The sequence below is a fragment of the Panthera onca genome, chromosome A2 (genome assembly GCF_046562875.1).
Source record: "Panthera onca isolate mPanOnc1 chromosome A2, mPanOnc1 haplotype 2, whole genome shotgun sequence".
Classification (NCBI taxonomy): domain Eukaryota; kingdom Metazoa; phylum Chordata; class Mammalia; order Carnivora; family Felidae; genus Panthera; species Panthera onca.
The window spans coordinates 24,270,454-24,283,352 of record NC_138340.1 but is presented as its reverse complement, the minus strand read 5'-3'; the positions used below and the strand labels follow the sequence as shown (position 1 = coordinate 24,283,352).

The 12,899-nt window shown below is 34.3% G+C and overlaps 1 protein-coding gene across 8 annotated transcripts in view; it reads left to right on the top strand.

The window, feature by feature from the left end:
* The window catches only part of ERC2 (ELKS/RAB6-interacting/CAST family member 2), a 931,006-nt gene that overhangs the window by 443,986 nt on the left and 474,121 nt on the right, over nt 1-12,899 (top strand). For 6 of the 8 annotated variants that reach the window (XR_013554185.1, XR_013554186.1, XM_060631335.3 and 3 more), the window contains 3 exons: nt 1,659-1,799; nt 4,919-5,059; nt 9,098-9,133. Coding sequence is in view for 6 of the 8 variants with exons in the window: in XM_060631335.3 (XP_060487318.1) it covers nt 1,659-1,799; nt 4,919-5,059; nt 9,098-9,133 (318 nt within the window). In the remaining 2 variants the exon portion in view is untranslated. The remainder of the gene's footprint in view (nt 1-1,658; nt 1,800-4,918; nt 5,060-9,097; nt 9,134-12,899) is intronic. The other 2 variants (XM_078442936.2, XM_060631332.3) reach the window with 1 other exon arrangement.

Below are 12,899 nucleotides of genomic sequence, written 5' to 3'. Positions count from 1 at the left end.
CTAATGTCCATTGACTGATGAATGGATAAAGAAGTTGTGGTGTGTGTATGTGTGTGTGTGTGTGTGGTGTGCACACACACACACACAATGGAATACTACTTGGCAATGAAAAGAATGCAGTTTTGTCATTTGCAACAACGTGGTTGGAACTAGAGTGTATCATGCTAAGAGAAATAAGTCAGTCAGAGAATGACAGATATCATATGATTTCACTTGTATGTGGAATTTGAGAAACTCAACAGATGAACATAGGGAAGGGAAGGAAAAATAAGATAAAAACAGAGAGGGAGGCAAACCATAAGAGACTCCTAAATACAGAGAACAAACTGAGGGTTGCTGGAGGGGGTGGGGTGGGGGATGGGTTAAATGGGTGATGGAGGCATTAAGGAGGGCACTTTTAGGGATGAACATTGGGTGTCATATTAAGAGATGAATCACTGGGTTCTACCCCTGAAGCCAAGACCATACTGTATATTATCTAACTTGAATTTAAATTAAAAAAAAAAAAAGAATTGCCATCCAAAAGAGAGTTCAGATATGTGTTAGATAATTTGAAACAAATTTCAGAAATCTAACTCATTCTTGCCCAAATGGAATTTTACTTAAAAAGAATAAGGTTCTTGTTCTGATATTGGTAAGTTTCCAAATTTTTGGAAACCATGTCTACCAGAGTAGTGTTTTCAGTATATAAGTCAAGAGCAGCAAGGTGCTCAGATCTTCTTAAATGGCACTATGCATATGTTTGTGGCATTGTGGTCTTATGGACATGGCTAAGACTCAGAGAGCCCTGAATGCCAGGGTGTGCCTTCTGTTTATGTGCTGGGTCACCTTAGATGAATTAGCTGGTCCTTGGTCTGGGTTTCTCACTACTACACTGTTACTAGTAGCACGGGGGGTTCAGACCCCACAGTTGTGTTGATGCCTAGATGGAGAAGGGCACTTCACAGTGCCTAGCATGTAGTAAGCTTTCAGTAAGGGAAAGCTGCTGTTTGAACTTTGTCAAATTCAAGCAATATTTTGGGAGTCTCTACTGATTGCCAAGAAGACATTGAAAAAATGTGGAGGAAAATGAACATTTCCAGGCACATTATAAAATCACTTATACAACAGTGAGCTCATTCTTTATTTTGTCTCTGGTTCTCAGCATGAGTTCAGACCCCTAGAGGGCCTAGATCTTGCTCCACTCGGATCCCCTTTCTAGCCAGAGAAGAGTCTTCAGAAACCAAGGAAGTTTTTTTGATATCAAATGGAAAAGCCAAGCAAAGAGGGTTGAACCAAGAAGTTAGTTTTGCTTCTTCCACTTGTCCATTGAAGGCTTTAGTAAGTCTAGAGTCATGGTGCCTAAACCTCCATCTTCTGGAACTGCTTTCAGAATTTTCCAAGTACTGCCATGAACCAAAACAGCCTCAGAGCTTGAACATTAAAGTCCCTTGCAACTCTGTGATGCTAAATTTTATTAGTAAGCCAAAAGCCATATTGATTGTCTTTCCCAAATGCTGTTATGTGTGCATAACAAACCCAATTTAGATTATCTTGCATGTCTTGATTCATATAGAGCATTTCTTACATTTATTGCCTCCCATTTCCTTTTGTAGCATGCCTTAGCACACACACACTGATGGTTTCTCACTTCCTCTTTTTTAACACTTGTCTCAAAGGAGAGAATAATTGAGCGTTTGAAAGAACAGCGGGAGAGAGATGATCGAGAAAGATTGGAAGAAATAGAATCTTTCCGAAAAGAGAACAAAGACCTGAAAGAGAAGGTCAATGCTTTACAAGCTGAACTGACTGAAAAAGAGGTGAGTCTGGAAAAACAAATGAACTATGCTGATAGTCCTATTCATGGTAGCCTTAAGAGACTAAAGAGTTCATTTGAGGGGCTTTGTGAAGACTTTGGGGACATAGTTTCCTTTGCAAAACTGCCTGAATTCAAAGGAAAATATTTACTGTAACTCCCTTCAGCAGGATGCCCTATGCTTCTCTTCTCTGCTCTGTGTACGATGTAGCTCCTTGAAAGTTTTCTTGTTGTCTTAACCACATTTGTGTGGCTTATTCTATATTTTTTCAATGTCCCAGGATCTTTTGCTTGGGGTAACAACAATATCAATAATAATAACAACATATCCACTTTATTGAGGGCCTGTTATATACTAATCTTTGTGTTGGGTACTCTACATTCATCTGTGCTTCCCAAAAGGATCACTCAATACGTCCAGGTTGGGAGATACGGTACCATGCTGGACACAAAGTGTAGGTTAAATGTGGCTACTCTTCTGGAATATCAATTTTACATTACGGTAAATGACTTAAAACAATATTTTCATGCTAGAGAAAACATGGATACAGAATAAAAATTGTAGCCACATTTTTAAAGTAAAACAATATACTTTAAAGAAATTTCTTGCTTGGGGGTTATGGAGAGGATGCTTTGGGCTATCTTCCCCACGCTTGGAGGGATACTTGTAACTCCTTTAGTTTACTTAGGGATACTTTGATGGAAAAGTTTGAGGAGCAGTAATGCATGGTATTTTGTCCAATCTCCAAAACTCTGAGATATGTGCCATTGTCCACAATTGGCCCCTCCATACTTATTTTTGTCCACAGGAAATGTCCATCTCCTTTTGGCTGTTACAGATCCTTTCACCTTATTGTACTGTATCACTGCCTACTTGTCCATTTTTCAGCCCCACATTGTTACCTCATCCCTTGGGTTTTGATAATTCTATACAAATTAAAGTACTGTCTCAATGAGTAATCCAAGAGGGGAAGAATTGATAAGTAGTAGAAACAAAATTCATTTTCCCTAAAATAAGCACACTAGGTTGTTTTGTTTTTGTTTTATTTTACAGAGGAGATTATTTCTTTGATACAAAAATAAAGAGTATAAATCCTACTATTCCTACTATTTCAGTGCTAAATCTAACTTGGGGGATCTGTAATGAATGTAGTTGGTATGTGTCAGAAGGCACAGAAGCTTTGACCTCATTTGCAATTTGAATAACTGATTATAAGTGTTATTAATGGGTTTGCACCTTGAAGTCAGTGTGTGTGTGTGTGTGTGTGTGTGTGTGTGTGTGTGTGTTTGTATAAAGAGCTCTTGATGACATGGTGGAGCATAGCTTTAAATGAAAATAATTTTGTAAACAATGCCTACATTATATGATTTCAGACAGGCATTTCAGCAAACATTTATTGTTCCTGTATAGTAATGTGCCTGCCACTGGGATGGGTGTGTCAGTCAAGGTTCCACCAGAAAAACAGAACTGCATTAAGAAATTTAACCACATTAAGAAATTTATTGCAAGAAATTGGCTTATATAGTTATGGGGGCAAGTCTGAAATTCATAGGGCAGGCCATCAGAAAGGGCAGGCTGGAAACACTCCAGACAGGAATTGGTACAACAGTCCACAGGTGGATTTCTTCCTTCTCAGGGAAATCTCAGTCCTGCTCTTAAGGCCTTTCAGCTGGTAGGATCAGGCTCACCCAGATTTGGAAAATAATATCCTTTACTTAAAGTCAACTGATGGTAGGTGGTACTCCCATCTATAAAGTACCTCCATAGCAACACCTAGATTAGTGTTTGATTGAATAACTGGGGACTATAGCCTAGCCAAGTTGATACATAAAGGTATCAGACCTGGAAATTTAAAGTGTATAAAGAAAAACAACATATAATTGTTGTCAGCTTATAATTTAGTTAAGGTGATAATCACCTTCACCATGGCAAAATGCCTGGCTTGCAAAGTCCTTTATTATTTCTGTGGGAGTGGTATGATAAAGAGCATTGAAATTGGAGTCAGAATTCTGGGTTTGGGACCCGTATCTTCCTTTAATAGAGCACAAACCTCAGAGAAGGTGCTCAGTTCATGTGAGCCTGAGTTTCTTGACTGAAAAATGAGAGTGACTAACCTCTTCAGAGGGTTGTTAGGAGTTAGGTTGTTTGCTGAGTGATGGAGGTGGTGTCTTTATTAACAAGGTTATTCCAAGGTCCTGGAAGCAGCTCTGACACAAATTTTAGGTAACATCATTTACTAAATGGCCCCTGTGTGCTTAGTGTCTTTCTAGGTGCTGCAAATGGCCAAAATGGAAACACACAAGGCCTGATTTTGGGTAAAACCTAAATATTTTAGTCACATAGTTAGATTTTGCTAACTGTGTTTCATGTTTGGTGATAGATATGCCTTTGTAGCTCAGCAGAATTATGTTCCATGATATATGCAAGTATTTACTTCCTTACTTTTTAGAATTCAGACTGTCTAGGAGAGCTCTTGGTTTTTGGGCATGACTGATGAGTGGAACAACTTAGGTAAAGCCATGTCTGAGTTGGGGTTTCATTATATCTGTTGAATTTGGATTTTTAAAGGCTTGGGACATAAAGTCTGCTCTAAATTTTAAAATAATTCTATCTGTGATTCTACAGAAGATATTTTAAAAACCATTGGTTATTTTTCTGTTAAAGAAATGGAATTTGATAAAAACAGGATGCTTCTTTTATATTTGATTTGTCCTTTGGGAGGGAAAGGCATTAAAATCAGTATTTTCGTTCATATTTGTCTTAGCGTCTGCACGATTTGACAGCAATAAATGTAAATGGAAGGTTCAGGGTGTCTGTTTTGCCATGACATGTAAAGACCACCTTGGGACTTACATCATTAGCATGACTTTGAGATGTGAAACATGCATTTACTGACCACACCATTTGGTCACATTTGATTCTATTGCAGTTAGATCCTGCTCAGTTCTGTAAGCTGGCCAATTTTAATTTCCTGGCCAGAGCCAGCTATTGTTACCTTAGTAAGACTATATTTACCCTTTCTGTCTAATGCACACTTTATTGCTATGCATAGAATCAATGTATTCAAATTGAAGACTAGTAGAAATTGTAGTGTTTTACTCACTAGTGTTCTCTCCTTTCAGTCTAGTTTAATTGACCTCAAGGAACATGCATCTTCATTAGCCTCAGCAGGACTGAAAAGAGACTCCAAATTAAAATCTCTGGAAATAGCCATTGAACAAAAGAAAGAAGAATGTAGCAAATTGGAAGCACAGTTAAAAAAGGTAAGTGAAGTCCAAGAAAATAAATGCTCATTTTACAATGAATATATAAAATGGAAAAGGAAGAGATATTTTGCAAAGAAACAAACCCCTTATCTTTTGCTGTCTGCTGATAAGAGAATTAGGCACTCTTAGCTTAAGAAGTCTGCATCAAATTGGTTAGTGAACCTAAAAAAAAAATATCTTAGGTTTCCTGTCTGAAAAAAACTTGAAAAATAGATGAAAATAGTAATGGAAGTAAAAAAATATTATAAAAACAAGCTGTTACTCACTGGGGAAATCTCAACTTTAAAAAAGATAAATGGAAATGTTTGTAACAAATCAAAGAATCCAGGGGCTCCATTTATATTGATAAACTTTTACTACTTTCAGAAGTAGGCCAATTATTGTATTAGAACTTTGTAAAAGTTTACCTGACAATATAAATTTCTAAAAGTCTGCCCAAATAGTCAAAATCTCTAGACTGTCTGTGGGATGACTCTTTATACTTAACCAAAAATGACCTTAATGTCTTAGAAAGCTTGTTGAATGTAGAAGACTTTGGAAAAGAAAACAGCATCTTTACATTGCAGCATTAACATGTTTTCTCTGAACTGGACATTTTTGTGGAGTACATTTCCAGTCATGCATTGTTCCTTTGACTTTTTCCCTGTGTTGTTTGGTACGTCTGCACTCATTGTCCACATAAAACTCATAACTTTATGAGTTTAAGCATTTTGTTTCCCTTTGACAGCTTATACACTTATTCAGAAGAGGTGATAAGAATCTAAATAATCAAAGCATATAATAATGTTTGATTATATATAATGTATAGCACACTGGAATGGGGATTCATTTGATAAAGTTATGAAAATATATGATGTGGATGATAAGGATGCTAAAGCATCATATATCTGTGGAGAAATTATTCTGAATATATAAAAATTTAATATACTATTTTGTGCGCTACAATACATAACTGAAATGTTCAGTGTACCATGGAATTTTAGGAAATTGTCCTGAGAAATTTCACACTAGTAAAGTCTCCTTTCTAAAGATAAATATGGAGATCAAATCCCTCTATAGCAAAACAGCAAGAAAATCTCTGTATTGCATAATCTGCTTTCCAATCCACTCAGCATCTCACTTTTTTTCAAGTAGTATCTAGTTAAGCAGCCATCTTGAACAATAAATATAAGAATTTAATTTGCCCATTTGAGGGTGCTTAAGTAGCAATTGAGTTGTCTATTTATGCATTGGGTGTATGATAATACATTCTTGACACATATAATGAATGTGTGCTGTAATATGTTATACATGCATGTACATATCAAGAAATGAGCCCATGAAAGGTACTTTTAATTTAATGAACAGTTTTGTGATCACAAGGCAGGCTTTAAGATACTGAGAGAGAACTTCATTAAGTTGCTTTGCATTAGCTTACCTCAGTTGCGTTGTGCTGAGTCTTGAAGAAGGAGGACCTCAATTAGACCTGGCCATGAAAGACACCTCATGAACTCTTTGTAGCCTTTATGGAGATGAGGCCACTGCACATATTAATTCTGCAGATACATACTCGACATGCTCCCTTTTAGTGTAAATCACCTGTGGAATTTAAAACCCTCTAGTAATTAAGAAGGAAGAGGTTCACATAATGATACAGTTTCCTTGTATGTGACTTGACTAGTTTAATAAGAGAACATCTATTTAAGCATTTCAATTTAGTTTCCTTCAAGGTAGCTCTGATTTGCCCAAAGTATCACTCACAGCATGTGGTTTTCTTAAACTCTCAGGTAGACATGGTGTGCTGAAGTTCATATAGCAAATCCTATAAACATTTTAGCATTATTCCTGACAATATTTTAACCTTCTGTCACATCACCAGGATTAAAGTAACAAATATGGTTGTCTTGCTGTAAAGGACCTATTTAATTTATGAAAAGATAACTTATTTCTAAGGGTATAAATAATGTTTGCTTATACTATCTCCTAAATGCATAGTACAGTGAGATTAAATAAAGTAATTATAATTTAAATATTTTCATACCTAACCTGCAGATGCTATTTTGTTATTCTTGGCTCTCTAGCATTAACTAAATTCAAAAGTTTAAAATACTTTTCCTAGTAGTCTTTAATTTCTGCTAATAAATAGTTCCATAAAAACCTCAAGTGCCCATCACCTTAAAAAGAATTGAGATCTACATGAAATATTTGAAAATATAAGCCAACAGTATGTGAATATACATATAAACACATCATTTACTCATGGAAAAATAAGCAGCTATAAAAGCTTAAGGAGTGTCTGGGCCTCCTTTTAAATAAAAGGGTATGTGACTTGTGAATAAAATATAAAGGGTTACTAAATGAAAGCTGAAAACATAATAGTTTTATTATGTCATAAATAAACCATGAATTCCCAATGGAATTTTGCTCAAGATTTGTGAGCGTCCAGGTATTTTTGCCATAAAATGTACACAACGTTGTAGATGTGTTTAGCTGAACAGAAACCTTGTCTGCCAATTACAGTGGCATCCAAATTGTGATTTAAATTTATTTTGGTCTTATGAACAATTCTTGACATTGGTAAGGTGAGTTTTTACATAAAAGTTTATGGAGAACATTCACATGCATAGTTACTTTTAATCCTTTACTGTACTGTTAATTTAAGTCTCCAAATCCTTCATGATGAAAAATGGTTATAGGCAGAAAAGAAATTAGTCCTTACACATTGCATCTCACCTCTTAAAAACAGATATTCACACATCAGATATTCATGTGTGAGGAAAGTTTTACTGATATTTGTGAGGCTGATAAGATGGTATTAACCACATAACATACAAACTAGTTATGAGCATGCTTTACAAATTAGTGTGTTCATTAATCTTAAATAGACACCCAGGGGTTGAGAAGAACCTGATTAGTGACAAGTGGGTAGTTTTGTCTTTCAAGAATATATGGTGTTCAATATGTAGAAGTAAGTTTACCTTGTATGTCTAGAAATCAATTAAGAATGATTCAAAACATTATAATTTGTGGTATTTGGTAATTTTCCAATTAATATCATCTTTGAGGAGAGTGGGTGTTTTTTTAACCAGGGCAAGATTATCATTTGCTTCATCAAAGTTGAACAAATAAAAAATTCAGGCTCTTTAAAGGTACATACATGTCTCAGCGTAAAGCAAAGTGAAATTTCTTACAATATTTCATCTTCTACACCTTGACATTGAGCCCCAGGTTAATGATGCAGGTATTTAAGAAATAGAACCAGGGAGTGATATTTAAAATAATATTCAGTACATTTAAATCCACCAAAATTTAAATCTTCTACACAAAAAAGACTGGAGAGCATTACAAATTCTGAAGCACTTGGAACATAATAGGATAGTCACTAAAAATTATATTTTTTGTTAATTATGAACTAACAGTACAAGTTGGTAATGGGAAATGGATAATACTGTATTTTGGTTCCCTTTATTCTTCCTGATGACTTAATTTTTTCTTCTCCCATTTACTGTTAATCCTGTAATGTCTTGCTTACTGATATTTGCTATTGCTAACCTGCTGTTTGCTGATCTATATTTTCCTAAAGTTAGACTGAATAGAAACTTCAGGCTTGTGTTAATATAAAAAAAAAGAGCTATAAATTCAATGATAAGATTTAATTAATCTTTTATTATTACCATCTTTGAAGTTCAGGTAATAAATTGCAGGCTTGGCCAAAAGTACTTCTTCTGATTCATTGCTAGAGGCCAGCACTTCATGTATCATCAAAAGTGGACAGCTTTCTTTATTTCATGGGTTATTTAACTTGAGAAAGGGAAAGTAACACAAACCTTAAATTTCTTATTCCAGCTATTCTTTTTTAGGAGCCAAAGTCAACATTTTTATTTCCCTAGAGCCTCTCACTTTCACCGTGGAATGTTTAGAAACTGAAATTTCTTCTTTTTTAACGACCAGTTTGTCTGTGCAAATGCACTGGATTTGTTGAGCTAATGCTGTTTTTCTGGATCTTTCCTTCTTTCCCTGTCTGTGCTTCAATGCCTCCCCAACTTTGCAATGTAGCAAGCTGAGCAGTTGTTCAATCAGATGTACAACCCAGTAAGTCATTTCTGAAAGTTCCCGCTGTAACATATCAAAGCATGAGGATCCATTGATCACATGTCACGGTGTACCATACTGGGGAGGTTTTAAAAATAGTTATGAGTCTCTTCCCATTTCCGTTTTGTCAAAAGAAATGATCTGTGCAAAGGCCACTGCCATTTCTTTTGAATGTGAAATTTAAAAATTAAGAACTCAAGAAAATATTGCCAGCTCTGCTATCACATCCTTCTAAACTTTATAGAAAATCTGAGGTCAGCTGCAGATCTGGGCTCAGGGAATTCTTTCTTAGATTCTTCTAACTCAGAGTTACCTATGTGAAATGGGATAGCATTTCATAAAGTAGCAAGCAGCTCGATGTAAATTATATTCAAATGATAGAAGTTAAAATAGGTTTAGATTTAAAAATAGGGCTATGCTCTTTGAAATTGGTAAATGCTGAACATTATTGTGGGTTTTGTAACAGTTAAAAACATGTCATTTGGCCGAGGACAAACTAAAATATAGCCTCCTAATAACAGATAGTAACAATTCTGATTATAGCTTAATGGTACACAAAACAGGTAACTAGTAAAAATATATGTAAAATGGCTAGCCCAGATGCCACCACTGATTTTTTTTATCCTAATGACAGGTGTGCATTTATATGAAGCAGTTTATTTGTTTTCTTTAACTTATTAAAGAAGAAAGACCTTTTTGTTTTGTCAACCCAACTGGCTTACTGGGTGAAATATTACCTAAAGGTGACCAGAATTTGTCAGTTGGTAGATGTGATCTGTGCTATAATGCATTCTAATTACCTCCTATTTATGAATTCACATCATGGGAAGAATAGCATAGATAAAAGAAACAATTCAGCCAACAACTTTTTGTTAAGCTGCTATTCCAGGTTACATCCAGCATGATATACAAGATGCTTGGGTGTATTTAATTAGATTCAACCTCCACTCTCCAAACTTTAAAACAAATTTTGTTTTCGCAAACAATTTCTCAATTTCAGTTGGTGTATCTTTATTAACCTCTTTCCCCAAATACTATTTTTAGTAGACCAGGAAAAATACTCCAGATTTCCTTTCCCTTAACATTTGAATGGGAATGTTAGTAAGCAGGCTCAAAACAATGGGTAGGTGAAGAAGGACAAAGTTTGGAATATCTTTAAGCTTGAAAATTGACCCTGGGAAAAATAAGTATTTTCATTAGATCATTTTTAAAAGATGTAAAGTAATCCCACTGAAATTGTTTCACATTTACTAAAGACAGGAAGAAAACCAAAGTATGTCACATTTTGGGCGTGTGCAGGACATTTTTTCCTGTAGCAGCAAAGATTTATCAGGACCACAATAGGATTTCAGCATCCCTGTCAGGATAGGTAGGACCAAAGAAATACCTCTGTTAACCTTTAGATCATTTCCAGAAATTTTGACAATATGGCATTTATTGGACTTTGCCTTCATTTCAACCACAGTGGTGGGTCTCCAGGAAGCAAAAACAAACTTTACTCCTCAAATTAATGAAGCTAACCCATTGGTTTGGCATCCTGGACGTATAGCCAACCTCTCATTATTTTAACTCTCCCTGTCTGCAGATATTCTCAGGGTCCAGTTCTTTTTGGAACTGATAGGGATACAGCATGATAGATTTTCTATCCTTAAGAGTCTTTTAAAAAATAATCATGTTTTCCTGGTTATAAAAATAACATATGGTCACAGTGGAGAATTTACAAAAGTATAGAATTATTGGAGAAAATAAAAATAACAGGATGTCTTACAAACACAAAGATAATCACTAGGAACATCTGTGTGGTTCCCTACCCAGACATCTTTTTGTTATTCTTGTCCTTTCCTTTCTCCCTTTGTCTTTTCTTCTTTCTTTCCTTTCTCCCTTCTTCCCCCTACTTCCTTTTTTACTTTCCTCTGTCTCCTTTCTTCTCTTTTATTCTTATTTAATACTCTTATTTCTTTTCACCAAATTGTGTCAGTGTTTATTGAGTTGTAGATCCTGTTTTTATAACATTTCATCAGCATTTTCTCTAGTAACTGTTATTCCAAAACACTGTCTTAGGGATTATGTGATATTTCACTGTATTTACTCATTCCCCAAATGTTGCTCATCCCTTTCCTCCTTTTTTTTTTTTTTTTTTTTGCCATTATATAATGCTCTGAAAAACATCTTTCCATATTAATTTCCAGACATTTCTGTTTTTCGTGGAATAAGTTCCTGGTAAATGACTTTTGAAAGGTCCCGATAGTTCTTGCTAGGATGCATTTTAGAGAAATTCTAGCATTGACACTTCCAACACAATGAAGGCAGCCTTTCTGCCACACCCAACCAACATGGAAAACTGCTATTTTACATAACTTGGACAAATGTGTAGATGGAATTTTTTTCTTATTTTAACTTTATTTTCTTTTATTACTAGAGTGGTTGAGGTTTTTAATAACTTTATTAGCTGTTGGTATTTTTCTTCTCTTAATTGTTTAAGTCACATAAGCACTTGTTTTTGAGCTTATCATTTCATTCATTGGTTTGTATGAGTCATTCTTTGCTTTATATAGAATCTTTGCCAGATTTGTGATAAAATTTCATTGAAGTATTTTTTAAATAAGTAAAACTATTTTTAGGTTTCTTGGCTTGTGTTTCCCTGTATGATTTTCTCATTTCCTTTATGCTTAGAAGTCATTATTGGATTTCAAGAATAGACACCTACATTTAAAATTTTTTTAATGTTACCTTTCACATCAATTTAACCCCTTTAGTTTATTTTGATTCATTTTGAAAGGTGAAGTTTTCATGTATATATTTTTTAAATGATTTGAATGATTATCTAATTATCCCAGTACCATTTATCAAATAATTCTTTATCCACTGATCTTGATACTGTTCATTGTATGTCTCATTTGGATGAATGTCTTAGTTTCTGAGCTTCCATTTGGTTTTATCAATGTCTGTTGCTTGTTGAGTCAGAATTTTAATTATTGTTGCTTTATAATATTTTCAAAGTATCTAGTGAAATAAATTCCACCCTAGTTTGTTTCTACTTTTCATTTTGGTTTGTTTTAGTATTATTAACCTTTAGTTTTCTATTGTTCCAAGTAAATTTCAGGATTACCCTTGTCAACTAATTTGTTAATTTTAATTTGAATTATACTCAACCTATAAAATAATTTTAGAATGATATCTTTCCAATATTATTTCTTCCAGTTCATGAGGTTGATACAACTTTTGTTTATTTCAGAGATCTTTTACAGTAAAGGTTTGACATTTTTCTATTATAGGCTTGTGATAGTTCCTTTTAAAGATCCTAAGCAGTACTATATATATAATTGTTAAATTACTAAAAATTTATGTTAGGTGAATTTTGGGAGAATGCTGTATTATTCCTTTTATTTTCTAACCAGTTATTGATACCTAGGAAATTTCTTTTATTATTGTATGTTTATTTTGAATCAGGCCTCCCTATACATTTTGGTGAATTATAACTTAATTATTTTTGTTAAATAAGATCATCTTATAGTCAGTTCTATGCCCATTAATCTAAACTAAATCAGAATAAATAAAGATTTAGCTTTAAAGTCTTCCTGGGAACATTTTCTCCTAGAGTAGAAGTAAACCTACTTTTGAAACTCTTTTTAACTTTTACTTTAGTCACCCATGTAATACTAAGTGATGCTGTAATGCCATTTCATAGGAATCTAAAATTTTATCTTTGTATCCTTATTATTATAATAATAACCTTTCTGCAACTTAACTATCAGTCTTTACTCCC